The sequence below is a fragment of the Polypterus senegalus genome, chromosome 12 (genome assembly GCF_016835505.1).
Source record: "Polypterus senegalus isolate Bchr_013 chromosome 12, ASM1683550v1, whole genome shotgun sequence".
NCBI classification, from domain to species: domain Eukaryota; kingdom Metazoa; phylum Chordata; class Cladistia; order Polypteriformes; family Polypteridae; genus Polypterus; species Polypterus senegalus.
Genome location: NC_053165.1, coordinates 153,727,535 through 153,742,338, shown reverse-complemented (window position 1 = coordinate 153,742,338; position 14,804 = coordinate 153,727,535). Strand labels below are relative to the sequence as shown.

The 14,804-nt window shown below is 36.0% G+C and overlaps 1 protein-coding gene across 1 annotated transcript in view; it reads left to right on the top strand.

Moving 5' to 3' along the window:
* secisbp2l (SECIS binding protein 2-like) overlaps positions 1 to 14,804 on the top strand; it is a 79,025-nt gene that overhangs the window by 47,745 nt on the left and 16,476 nt on the right. Inside the window, 8 exon segments of the mRNA XM_039770349.1 lie at positions 2,280 to 2,389; positions 3,272 to 3,406; positions 3,794 to 3,883; positions 4,978 to 5,145; positions 5,940 to 6,081; positions 7,253 to 7,422; positions 9,328 to 9,460; positions 11,258 to 11,420. Of these exon segments, the coding sequence (XP_039626283.1) occupies positions 2,280 to 2,389; positions 3,272 to 3,406; positions 3,794 to 3,883; positions 4,978 to 5,145; positions 5,940 to 6,081; positions 7,253 to 7,422; positions 9,328 to 9,460; positions 11,258 to 11,420 (1,111 nt within the window).

The window sequence follows — 14,804 nt, the reverse complement described above, 5'->3', positions numbered from 1 at the left end:
CAAGTGAAACCAACCATACAGTACTTTTCAGCATAATCCCCATAAAAACTGTTATACTTGTTATAAAAAAGCTTTTCTGTGCTACCTAAAATGTTTTGTCTTGCTTGTACAAATATTCTTCTATACAGTAATCCCTTGTTTATCGCGGGAGATAGGTTCCAAGTCCGGCCGCAATAACTGAACTTCAGCGAAGTAGGGACACCATATTTATTTAATTATTTAACGTGTATTTGGATGTTTTTAAACCCTCCCTGTACTGTTTACAACCCACCCTTTACTCTATTAATAACAGGGACAACTGTTAAGCAATATGAAATCGGTAGATAAGTTTACAGTTACTGTATAGCAAAGTACACGTACCTATATATGACGTGATGATGGTGATCAATATGCTATGCAGTGAAAATGATGACAATAAAGGTGATGATGACTTTTACTGCGCAGCCGATGACTGTATTTTACGTCTCTTCAGACAGCGGTGCCATTTCCTGGGGCACCTCTTCCACGGTTTCCGAAGGTGTATCCGTTGTAGCAGTAGGAACTGGCTCTTTTTTGCCGGGCTGCAAAAACATTGTGATCGGCAGTTGCTGCCGCTGCTTCTTTTTCCGGTCGAAGAGCAGCTTGTAGGCGGTAATGACGTCGTCGACCTTGTTGCAAAAGTGGACCGATCGAACCATATCGTCGTCCCATTCCTGTGACCACTCATGCAGATTCTTAGCCAGTCTGCAGCCACAGCCGCGAACGTTCTCCCTTCCTTCAACATATCCAGAAGTTTCACCTTCTCAGCGATCGTCATTATTCTTTGTTGGCGTTTTAGACTCCGCACCAGCCTTGGAAGAAGAAGCACGTTTGGGAGCCATTGCAGGGGGTGAAAACTGAAGCGAAGTTCAACACAAAGAAACCACAAAAAAATCACACACAGTACAGTGTAAAGTAAACTGCTTGGCGAGAAAGCTTGAAGCGAAATGGCCGCGACAGCGAGACAAGGGGAGGTGCTGTGGGAGCTGGGCATCAGTCAAAGCACCAATCACGGGCCCGATTAGAAAGCGGGAAGCTATTATTTGTCGTCTCCCTCCCATGTACCAATCACAGCCCGTGTTACAACGCACTTAGTCACCGAACTTGTTTTGTTGTTCTTAGACTAGGAAATACTACTACTATATTTAAAAACCCGCGAAGTCGTGAATCTGCGAAAAGTGAACCGCGAAGTAGCAAGGGATTACTGTAGCTGCTTTGATGTCGTCATCATTGGTTTTGTGCATCGCACGTTGGTAGGCGTTCAGATTGGGAAGCAGGTAAGAGCTCCGTGGGGAGATAGGTGCAGAGAATAAAGTGTGAGTGCCATCTCTTCAAATACAAAGTTGTACAGAAGAGCTTTTGAAATGGAAAGATGAGGGTTGACAGCTCCTTGTTTCTGTTCCTTGAATTATTGTTGCAAGTGGCAGACAAAATCAGTGCAATATCAACAAGTTATATGGGCCTTTTAAGGTTTGTAATCATCTGTGGACTACACCCTCGGTATCATGATGTCATGCTGGCACTTGCTTTGGCCTTGAATTTCTTTGGTGTTTGAGAATCACCATACTGCATTTGTTTTGATTATTTGAACTCTGGGTCATAGTAGTTTATCATAGTAATTTAATGTATTATTTTTTCCATTTCTCAGAAGGCTGAGATTCTTAGAAAATTGGATACAGTGCTGCTTCTTTTTAGGAGTTAACTTGCATGGACTTTATTTATGTTGAATTACACATTCCATTGCCCGTACCTAATCCCTGTAGTGTTTGCTGTCTCATGTACCATCGTTGTTTGATTCTCCATTACGGTATGACGTCCTCGATATCGAAGGCAGTCAGACATAATGTCTGATTGGAGAGAAAACCTTCCACAATAGAACCCTGCATCCCATCTAAGTTTGTGGCATATGAAGAAGAGTGGTCCTGATACACATTCAGTAGGAAGGAATTAACCTAAAAAAGTTATGCTGTTCTGTAGCCTTAGAAATTCAGTGACAGTGCAGTAATTGAGTTTTTGGCATCCATGTTGATTTGATTCTTAAACATGAAACGCATAGAAATGCTAAAAACTTCTGATTTATTTATTTTAGCAAGTAGTGTCAAATCTTTAGCAAGTTATGAAATTAGCATCTTAAAAATCCCTTTCACATTCGGGCTCTCAACTTTTTGATCTCCTCACAAATACATGTATATTTTTCAGATAGATGGTCACTGGCTTTTGCCTAAGTAATTGGCTTTACATTTAAATTTTTTTTTACTTAGGTACAACCTGGGTCAATGTTGCCTCACAGGTTACTCAAAGGTCCTGGTTTGATAGAACTTCTCCATATTTTAAGGGTGGAAAGTTGTCCGAGCAAAGGAATTATGCAATGGTAATGTGTTTCCTAGTTTTATTTATGTATCCATTCATGCATTGATCTCTCTACCTAATAGCTGTTACTTGTTATAGATGAACTTAAACTCGGACAAAGAATAAACGTTGTGCTGTGTAACAACAGAAATGAGGAAATTGAATTGAAGTTAGAAGAATGGTGAAGGAGATTGTAAGATAGAGAATTGAAGTTAAACATGAAAAAGACTACATTTTTGAGGTTTAATAGTGATCAGGATTTAGAAGTTAGCTTGTAGGGAAAGCTGTTAAAAAGAGACGGTATGTTTAAATGCCAAGGATCAGTGGTGACCAATGATAGAGAACTGGACTTTGAGATAACCACAGAGTGCAGTATGGTTGGAACAACTGGAGAAGGTATTAGAAGTTTTATATGGTCAGCTAAACAAGGTGAAGGTTAAAGTTGAGGCTTTTAAGACCAGCAATGATGTAATGGAACTAAAACATGGGCAGAAAAAGATGTGCAAGAGTTGGGTGTGGCGGAAGTGAAAATGTTGAGGTGGATGTGTTGAGTTACAAAGGACAGAGTATGTGAAATGGGCATTTAATGAGGAGAGATAATAGGTAATATTGGTAAAAGAGTGATGGAAAAGGAAAATAAAAGGGGGTGGGTAAGAAAGGAAAAAGACTTAAGGAGAAGGGTCAGACTCTGGAGTAGGTGCAGGACTTAGCTCTATACAGAAGACCGGTCAAACATGTCTACCTCATATAGAAGTTAGAAAAGGTGAAGATAAAGAAGAAGAACAAGAAGCATGGAGTTCAAAAGTTGTCAAAATAAAGAATTAAAATGTAATATTTAACCTTATTTTTAATGCTCCTTAACTTCAACCAGTAATGATGTACTCCGTTCATGCTTAATTCATAGAATGGTTACCGAGGAAGAGGACAGAGTGTTTCATGCGAAAGAAAACTGAGCTTGCAGAAAAGGCCAGATGGTAAACCTCCGACTATTGGCCATTTACCTGGAACAAAGCCGGATACAGAACCTTTGTATTTTGAGGTATGGTAAAATTAATTTAAAAAAAAAAAAATTCTTATACTGATGCATGTTTGTAGTAGTTAAATAATTGTTTATGCCCATATGCATGGATGGACTTAATTTTTTGTACTGATTATTGAACTTTGAATACATTTTTAATTTTCTGTGAATTTTCTAGGAAAGATGGTTTAAAACACATACTAGCCTTCTTACTCAAATTGGTGTATTTTTGAGCTTTGTTTTTACAGTATATTACATCATTTATTAATATCACAATGCAAAAAAATAATTAAACGTGATGTTACTGATTAAAATATCAAATGCTATTTTATTCATTATAAAATATAATAACGGAGAAGGTAGTCTTGCCATTTTTACCTAGTGTTGTTTTTTTTTTATTTTTAAAAGGATGAAAAAGAATTTCCTGACCTAAATACCGTAGCTGCCGTTTCAAGAAATAAGACTGAACAAATGCAGTCCAAAATCCCCAAGAACCTGGTATCTGACTTTATCACTTCAATTTATTTAGGAAAAAACTTCTGTCTGTGATTGGTCTAAAATCAGAAACTTGCTGCCTATTTGTGAACTTAATATTTACTTCCATAACAGGAATACAGATAATTAAATTTCTTCCTCCTTATAATATCCTAAGTTATTACTCTTCATGTTGCATTTTTATTCAATATATATTGTGCATTAATAGATAAATATTTTAGATGCTGGTCAAACATGCAAGCAAGTATTTCACTCTATACTCTTTATAAGCAACAGTACTACTACTGCTGTAGTATTTCATCTTCACCATCTTCTGAGTTTCACCTTCCATGTAACTGTTAAGATTACTTTGTATTTAATTGAAATTGACATTTAAAAACACTACATGGATATATAAAATAGTCAAATATGACATTCTTCTAGTAGATGCTACTGCTCATAGCAGACACTAAATATCTTTTGTCCAATCCACATGCACGGTTGCACAAAAACATTTAAACATGTCACCTTCTGTTTCTGGGTTAGTTTTTGTTACCCGTAATGGTGAACTGCTTTCCTAAACACAAATTGGTAATCTAACTTAATGTCTTAGAACAAAATTCATTCAGGCATGACAAACTTACCATATGTGATTACCTGAATAAAATTAGCCTGTGTTACATCCTCATGTAAATGCCATTCATATTGCTAGCAGGAAAGTTCATTTTGAATAAAAGAAAATGCCTATATTTATTTGATGGTGAAATGATTGCATATGATATATACTGCATATGCAATATTTTTTGTTTTTTCATCTAGAATATTTGATAAAAAGTATTAAACCAGGGTCATTTAAGGGCTAATGCTCCCTTGTAGACATGTCCACCTGTAGTTATGTGACTAAGCCCTTATTTTTCAGGTTTTGTTTTTCCTCTACCTGCTTATGTCCATATGGTTGGCTGTACACAATTTTTCCCTTAAATGGTAATATTGAATATAGAATTTTTAGATATAAGAAAATTAATTTTAAAACTTATTCTTGAATATTTTCATGCAAAACTTTTATCAGTTGTATTGGTGTATTAAAATTGTCATACACGAACTTGTGTTTTTGATAGCTGGAGAATCTGCCTGAGAACTCTCCTATCAACATTGTACAGACTCCAATTCCAATCACAACCTCTGTCCCTAAACGAGCAAAAAGTCAGAGAAAGAAGGCCTTGGCAGCTGCCCTTGCTACAGCTCAGGAATATTCTGAAATAAGCATGGAGCAAAAGAAATTGCAGGTAACACAATTAATAGGTTGATATTTGAAAGTACAATAATACTTCATCTCTCCGTTTCATCCATCCATTATCCAACCCGCTGTATCCTAACTACAGTGTCACTGGGGTCTGCTGGAGCCAATCCAAGCCAGCAAAGGCCGCAAGGCAGGAAACAAACCCTGTGCAGGGTGCCAGCCCACTGCAGTCGTTCATTGATTTATTTTGTTATACCTGCTTAGTCCACATACTGCATAGGGTCACAGGGCAGTATTAAGTAGAAAGAACGGCCTCACAGTCCATTGCAAGTTACAGTTATCAATACACACTCAATCTCAGTCTTTATTTCCAATGTTTTCAAACAGCTTTTTATTCCTTTGCTGTGCTGAATTTGACTACACATAAAGATACAGGAATTTAGAATATTGCTGTATGACTAAATGTTTTTGTCCCAACAGAATACTGTTACATTGAATGAATAATTGGTCATCAGTTACCTATATATCATTTTATCCTACTCTTCCTTGTAGTACTTAATTCTAAAATTAAAGTTGATGAAAAAAACTGAAGCAATTCTGAATTAGGAAGTGTTTTGAAGCCCACTAGCAACACTGACAGACAGGGCTGGTTTATACTTCATATCTTTTACAAAAATGATTCAGATAAACTCACTGTGTTTTCTAGCTGCCTTCAAAAACAATTACATTCCTTGCATCCAAATGAAATGTAGGATTTTTTTATGACAATATTTAAGAGCCCAGTGCATTTTATAGAAATGCAGAATCACACTTTGACATTTATCCTAAATTTCTTTTCAGGAAGCTCTAACTAAAGCTGCAGGGAAGAAGAGTAAAACTCCAGTTCAGCTAGACCTTGGGGATATGCTTGCGGCACTGGAGAAACAGCAGCAAGCTATGAAGGCTCGGCAGCTAACCAATACTAAACCACTGTCTTATACAGGTAACTGGGTCAGAGTATTCTTCTTAGTCCTTTCTGAATCCTGTTTGAATTCAGTAAAGCAGCTTTTCCTTTAATTTCTGTCAAAAATGTTGGATCTCTTTTTTTTCTACTGCAAGTTTACCTGGGACAACATGCATGTCTTCTGTTCTTCTCTATGGACAGGACAACAGGAGTTTATTACAACACTTTCTTTAACATAAAAGTCAATATTCTGGTCTTCTCTCTATTCTAAGGTCTGCCTGCCTGCTCTCTGAAAAAACTTATTGGCCAAAAAGCTTAGAAAAGCTGTCACTGAAGAAAGTCATTTTAGGTCATCCAATTTACTGATCACTGATCAAGTCATTTACAGTGGGGAAAAAAAAATAATAATATATATATAAATAAATGTAGGTGAAAGTCATGGATTTGTTGGTTTCTGTAATTTTAATAATGTCTATTTGTATTTTAACCTGAGGGTATAGAGGTGCTGGCTACAGTAAAATTGGTTAGCTGTCCCCACCTTTCTCTGGAGTTCACCTAATTTCTTCCTTTCTTTGTGGGTTTTCAAGGTTTCCTTTCACATCATAAAGACATACATGTTGGCAAGAGCGGATCTACTGTGAAACTGATGAAGCTTAAGCTTTCTTGCTTAAGAAGAAGCAAATTTGATCCAGATTGTTTAACAATTTTGAGTGTCTACTGTATGAGAAGGGTTTTTTTAATATTAGTCATACAGTGTAATTCAACAATTTTAATCAAAATCTGAGATGTAGTGGTTAAATTTTAAAACAATTTCTGGTGCTGTCATGGGTCAGCCCCGTTGCAGAATATAACAGTGGTTACCCAGACCTTATTGCTGGTTGCAAATGGGCCCTCATAACAGTACAAGCTTCAGGGCCCCAAAAATGTGCACCCGTCACTGCATGTTGGGTAAATTGGATACTCTACACTGACTCAGTGTCAATGAGTGTGGTTGCATGCACAGAATCACTGACTTATTAATCCCTTGCCCTTGGTGGTATCCACATTGGTTACCACTATTTGGTGATCTAAAAAAAAAGGAGTGATGGGGAAAAATGAAAAAATGTGGTGTAATCGTTTTGACTTAGTTACTGATAAAGTATAATAAAAAGTGTAGTCCTGTTGTAATTCTGAATATTTTTAATTAAAAAATATAATTTATTATTTTCAGTTGGCACCTCAACTCCCTTTCATACCAAGGATTCAAGCAGTAAGAGGTCTTTATTTAAAAGTCAGCCATACTCTCTGCCTCACAATATTCTGGACTCCGCACCTCCCAGAGTAAAAAGAGGAAAGGAGAGAGAGATTCCCAAGGTCAAGAGGCCAACAGCACTTAAAAAAGTATGTTTTATCTTAAACTACACATTGTTAAACAAATTGCCACAGTTCAGAATTTAAAGCTTAATGTTTTGGGTGTACATTTTGCAATTCACTCATTTTTCCTTATAAACATTCATCAAACAATCGGTTAGACCGACTACATTTTGGATGATTATTTCATAGTTTTGTTTTGATCTTGATGGACTTTATGTGATGTAGTGCTTTGGGATAGCCGATGATATTTTGAAGTTGTATTTTACTCCATGGATGTATTGATGCTTCATTTAAGGAGTCAATATTTTGAGCATACAGCATGCTTGTGTTTAATTTTTCATAACAAACTAATTCAGGTGATGCATTACTGCAAAAGTGTTTGCTATTCGTCAGTCTTTTTTTTTCCTTTTACAATTCGCTCCACAGTTGGCAACATTATTTTTTTTCTTTGTAAAGAGTATAGCCAGATGTTGTTGTTTTTTTTTTTTTGTCTTTGAGAGATGCCACATCATTTTGAAAGTCTGCTGCCCACCTTTTGATTGTGGCCTCTGAGAATGACTGCTACTGGTATATGTTACAGTGCCTAGAAAAAATATTCACCTTAGAAGTTTCCATATTTTATTTTCATGTAACCTTGAGCCACAGTCGATTTAATTTGACTTTTTTGACATGAATAATCTACAGAGATTCTGTTAAGGGGAGTGGTTTAAGATTGCCTGCTCTGGATTCTCCAGCTCTGTCCTGTTTTATTGGCAGATTGTACAAAGTATCAAACACAGGGGTGCCAATAATCCTAGCACATGTGGTTTTGTTAAGCATATTTCCTCATCAAGAAATAATTATTTTTTCTCAGAATAAATTTACTTCAGTTAAAGGCTTGATTCTCTCTTTTTTTTAGTGCAGATTAAGGTAATTCACCCAATGGTGAATATTTTACAACCCTTTATACTCCTCTTCCCTGGGGTGCAAATCATTGTATATGTATAAATCTACATTCCCCCAAGGTGTTAACTATTCTGTATTTTATATTATGCTTTATGAGGGTGGTTTGACTGAGTCACTCTGGCAATGAAAATGCAATGCAAACTGTAAAAGATTCTGAAAAATTCACCCTTTTTCACTTTATAGACCCTATAAGGCGTTTGGGAAATATTCCCAACCATGTTTTTTATTATCTATGCCATGCTTAAAATAGATGCCCTGAAGATCTCATTAGTCCCTTGCATGAGAGGAGATCTTCTACCTCTTATACAGTATATGTTGTAATTAGTTGGTACTTCCTTGAGTCTGTGGTAGTTCTTGTAAGTCAAGTCCTGCATTTTTTTTTTCTCATTACTTCCAAAGTTCAAAATTGAAATACTTTTGTTTTCTGTTTGTATTCTACAAGGAATAACACAATGGCATTTCCTGCTATACATTTAAAAAAGATGAATTTGTCAGTCGATACTCACAATCTTTTCCTTTATGTCCTTTCTTAAAGACCCTTGTGAGTGGGAGAGAAAACTGGTAGTGAAGAGAGGTTTTACTTAAGTGTCAAGTTTATTTTTTTAAACCCACTTTTTTTAAATTTGTGATCATCATGATATGGTGATGGGGAAAATGAAGATGCTACTGAAATGGAAAGTCTATTTTTAGTTGTTTTTTGTACATCATTTGGGTGTGGTAAAAAAAACTGGACTACCCATGGGAAATACTGGCAGATGCAAGATTATCTTGAGTGCTTTAAACTGTGGCTTTTACTGGATAGGAGTGCTGATGTTACTGCTATATGTCCATTCAAGTGTAGATATTTATATAGAGATTAGGGTTTCTTTTTGTGCCAATCTTAATTTCAGCTTCTAAAAAGTACAGTAAACTGATATTCTCATGTTCTAAAACTCAGAAGCTATACGGATGCGGGCCTTAATTAAATTCCTCTTTTTTTCACACTAGATAATCCTAAAAGAGAGAGAAGTAAAGAAAGGCAAATATTCCGTTGATCATAATCTTACAGAGCCAGAAGAACAAGGGGACTTAAACTTGCACTTCATCGATGATCAGTCCCATGAAGGAGTATCTCAAGAAGGTAAGCTTTATTGATAAATAATGACATTAATAAGCAATATTAGCAAGGTTTTTCCAGGTAGGGTTGCTGGGAAAAATTGATAAGTAGAGAATTGCAATATTTTTGTGGTATAATCACCAGTACTCTGGGTTAGGGCTGAACAGCATATCGAAAATTTACTGATGCCTACAGAAAGAAGCTCACACCAAACTTAATTTGCTCTGTAAAATATCATGTGCTTTCAGGAGCTTTCCTCTTAAAACTGTTACTGCTATCTAAATGAGATGCAATGTTGATCATTTAGGCGGAGTGGTGGCTCTGAGGCTAGGGATCTGCACTGGCAATTGGAAGGTTGCCAGTTTGAATCCCGTAAATGCCAATAGGGACTCTGCTCTGTTGGGCCCTTGAACAAGGCCCATAACCTGCAATTGCTGAGTAATCTGAGTAGTGAGAAAAGTGCTATATCAATGCAAAGAATTATTATTATTGGTTCATATTTAGGCTACAGCAAACAGAATACTCAGAAACACAGAAGTCAAATGTAAACTCTGACAAAAATAAGTTGCCACGACTAAATGTAATATGAGCAGTTTATTTCTTCACTTGATAACATAATCATGCAATGGAATACGAAGAGTATATGGCCAAAAAAGGGGCACTGACAAGCGTACCTAATGCCAAAGTGAACGTCTAACTTGGAACTAAACTTTATAGGTGTTATAGGTTCCCCTGCCTTCGCATACTACCATGTGAAGCAGCTCAATGTGTTGAATGAAAATCAGCATTTATTTCTCTTATGAATGAAGAAAGGTGGCAGGAGTGACAGAAATGCAGTGGTAAACAAATGCAGCTTAAGAGCATATCAGAAACACTGTCTAAAAATTGTTAGCTCCATTACAGCAAAAATAATTCTGCTTTATAATCATCTTTCATACAAGTCAGACAGAAGGTTGCCATCTAATATACATGTCTTTCCTTCTTGGAATGTAGCCAGGAGGATCCTCTTGCTCTCTCCCACCTCTGTTCTTGTTCTGTTTCTTCCTGGTGGAATCTTTGACATTAAATTTTTTAGACCCATTTATACTTTTTAAGTAATGTTTGGGAGATAGTACGAAAATGTTTCTACAAAAAGCCTAACAAAGCTTGGCTCATAATTCACATAAGAGGTAATATTTAAGGTTAATGTCTTAATTATTGTACTGTTTTTAACCATACTCCTTATCAAATGTCATATTTACATTTCAGTGTTTGAAAAATGGTGCGTTGGCCACTCTTTCCCAGCTGTCATTTGTACCCTTCTATTTCCATTTAAGCACTTAAAATAAGAGTTTCATATTCCTGGAATAATTTATAATCATTTTATTGGGTCTCTGCCTAGTTTCTCTGTTTTCTTAGTTTGACAAAATGATTATTGAGTTACTAAAAAATGGTGATAGGGAGGGGTCCTCATCTGTCATGACTACACCCTTAACCAATGGGACAAGATCTTGGACAACATGTCTCTTACAGTGTAGGGACTTGCAGGCAGTTGATCAAAATCAATCATGGCTCCCTTCACTAATGCCAGGCAGTGTTTAATAAAAATCAGAATGATACTTAATGTTTGTGCATTGGTTTGATACAAATTTTTTTTAATTGTTTCTGGCATTTTACTTGACCTTTTCTGCTTTGCAGAAATTGCAGCATTTACTCAAGTGCAGGTATACATTCAGAAACAGTGACAATATCAGTTGTATTCCTAACTGTGCATTTATAATAATTTTCTTTTGACACCATGTTAAAAATTAGGCATTGAAAAATAATAATTTTATCTTTCAGAGTTGGGGTTGAGTGTGCCCAGTGATGCATCGCTTTCTCCTGCTTCTCAGAATTCCCCGTACAGCATAACCCCAGTGTCTCAAGGATCTCCTGCCAGTTCAGGAATAGGCAGTCCAATGGCAACTTCTGCTATCACCAAAATTCACAGCCGTCGATTCAGAGAGTAAGTACCTAAAGAACAATTTTACAAGTAAAATAGTGTAATGCTTGAGCCCGATTCTGCTTTGAAATATGAGAAATAACTAGTAGAGCTTAAGAATGACGAATCTAAATCTCCTGCCTCCTCAGTTAATGTCATATACAAGTTTTAAGTGTATAATTAGTCATTTTGTGCACTAAAGCACATTATATATAGTAGAGCACAAGATAAGCCAGACATGTTAACTCTTTAGATGGTTATTTGTTTTGTTTTAACACAAATGGTTATTCAATGCACTGCCTTACACAAAGAGTAAAATAGCCTTCTGCTTTCAGTTTCATGTTTAAAGGGATTTGATAAATTCAAGTTTGAAACAGTGACCAGTCAGATACGTACCTCTTTGTTGAATGAATTGTTAAAATCAGCCTTATACATGGGGGCATAATACAGTGACCTAAGTAACAATTACATTTTGATTATTTTTACTGAAAGTTGCACAAACATTAAGAAAATGTTGATATTATACTCTTGAATGTTTTCATAATTTTGACAATTTTATATAATCAATACTATTCTTCATCCCATGTCCAAATGGTCAGATAAGGAATGTCTTTATTTGAGCATTGTATACATTTTATATGCACATTTTTGTACATGAAATGCACTTTAGTCATTAATAAAAATGGTTATTCTGAAGCATAGGCTAATAAATAAAATGTTTTCATGATTAATAGAAAACTTATCAAAGTTTTGCTTTAAGAAATTCCAAAGATTTTACTATTGCTTTCTTATGAAAATGTTATTTTGAACTGCATTTTTAATTTTATTATATTGTTGTTCTAGGGTGTTGTACCGTGTTAGCCATTATGGATGTAATGAGAAGTCAGGCAAAATGACACCTTTTATTGGCTAACTAAAAAGATTACAATATGCAAGCTTTTGTGGTAACTCAGGCCCCTTCTTCATCTTGCCTGAAGATAACATTTTATAATACTGAAATTTTAATTGTGTTATTCCTCTTATATTTAATACTGTTCATTTTTCACTGGATTGTTTGGATTTCCTTTTTCTTTCTGGGCATTTTTAATATTCATAGACCAAACACCAAACAGATCCTGCATATTGATGTTTCATCACCACTTTTAAACAAACAAAATGAATTCAAGGAATGAATTTGTATTGTTTCTCTTGAAACAAGGGGTATAATTGTCTTCTCTAAATACGTTATATGCCTTCCCTTATAGTCCTCTATTGTAGGAGTATTTTGATGTAAGCAGTTTTGTTTCTGCCTACTCCACTCTTTCTGTTCTGTTAACAGGCATGCATTTAAATGTCTATAGCCACAAAAACACTTTTGTTAACAGTTTAAGAAAATTTCTTAAAGGCACATCTTTTGTTCAATCAAACACAGTCCTCTTTTATTCGTCTACACTTAAAACTGAATTACTTTAAACTAGCAGATCACACCCAACACCATATTTTTAAAATGTATTAATTTGTCTGTCTCTCCATGTATCTAAAATATTCAGGTTTATAGAACTGATGCATATTGTGTTGCTCTTGAATACTTTATTTTTGTGTCACAATTAAAAACCAGTAATCAGAGCACCAAATATATTATACTTTTAATGTTTGTGCACTGTCTTTAAATGTCAACTGTATCAAAATGTAATAACTGACATGTGAAATCTGAAAGAAAAATGAGGCAAAACATAAACATTTTATAATTTGTCTTAATTTTTAGTCTTGCACCAGACAATATACAGTATACATATATATACCTTGTGTGTGTGTGTATGTATGTATATGTATATGTATATATATATATATATATATATATATATACACACATACACACACACACACACACACACACAGTGGTGTGAAAACTATTGCCCCTTCCTGATTTCTTATTCTTTTGCATGTTTGTCACACAAAATGTTTCTGATCATCAAACACATTTAACCATTAGTCAAATATAACACAAGTAAACACAAAATGCAGTTTTTAAATGATGGTTTTATTATTTAGGGAGAAAAAATCCAAACCTACATGGCCCTGTGTGAAAAAGTAATTGCCCCTGGTTAAAAATAACCTAACTGTGGTGTATCACACCTGAGTTCAATTTCCGTAGCCACCCCCAGGCCTGATTACTGCCACACTTGTTTCAATCAAAAATCACTTAAATAGGAGCTGCCTGACACATAGAAGTAGACCAAAAGCACCTCAAAAGCTAGACATCATGCCAAGATCCAAAGAAATTCAGGAACAAATGAGAACAGAAGTAATTGAGATCTATCAGTCTGGTAAAGGTTATAAAGCCATTTCTAAAGCTTTGGGACTCCAGCGAACCACAGTGAGAGCCATTATCCACAAATGGCAAAAACATGGAACAGTGGTGAACCTTCCCAGGAGTGGCCGGCCGACCAAAATTACCCCAAGAGCGCAGAGACGACTCATCCGAGAGGTCACAAAGACCCCAGGACAACGTCTAAAGAAATGCAGGCCTCACTTGCCTCAATTAAGGTCAGTGTTCACGACTCCACCTTAAGAAAGAGACTGGGCAAAAATGGCCTGCATGGCAGATTTCCAAGACGCAAACCACTGTTAAGCAAAAGAACATTAGGACTCGTCTCAATTTTGCTAAGAAACATCTCAATGATTGCCAAGACTTTTTGGGAAAATACCTTGTGGACTGATGAGACAAAAGTTGAACTTTTTGGAAGGCAAATGTCCCGTTACATCTGGCGTAAAAGGAACACAGCATTTCAGAAAAAGAACATCATACCAACAGTAAAATATGGTGGTGGTAGTGTGATGGTCTGGGGTTGGTTTGCTGCTTCAGGACCTGGAAGGCTTGCTTTGATAGATGGAACCATGAATTCTACTGTCTACCAAAAATCCTGAAGGAGAATGTCCGGCCATCTGTTCGTCAACTCAGGCTGAAGCGATCTTGGGTGCTGCAACAGGACAATGACCCAAAACACACCAGCAAATCCACCTCTGAATGCCTGAAGAAAACAAAATGAAGACTTTGGAGTGGCCTAGTCAAAGTCCTGACCTGAATCCAATTGAGATGCTATGGCATGACCTTAAAAAGGCGCTTCATGCTAGAAAACCCTCAAATAAAGCTGAATTACAACAATTCTGCAAAGATGAGTGGGCCAAAATTCCTCCAGAGCTGTAGAAGACTCATTGCAAGTTATCGCAAACGCTTGATTGCAGTTATTGCTGCTAAGGATGGCCCAACCAGTTATTAGGTTCAGGGGCAATTACTTTTCACACAGGGCCATGTAGGTTTGGATTTTTTCTCCCTAAATAATAAAAACCATCATTTAAAAACTGCATTTTGTGTTTACTTGTGTTATATTTGACTAATGGTTAAATGTGTTTGATGACCAGAAACAT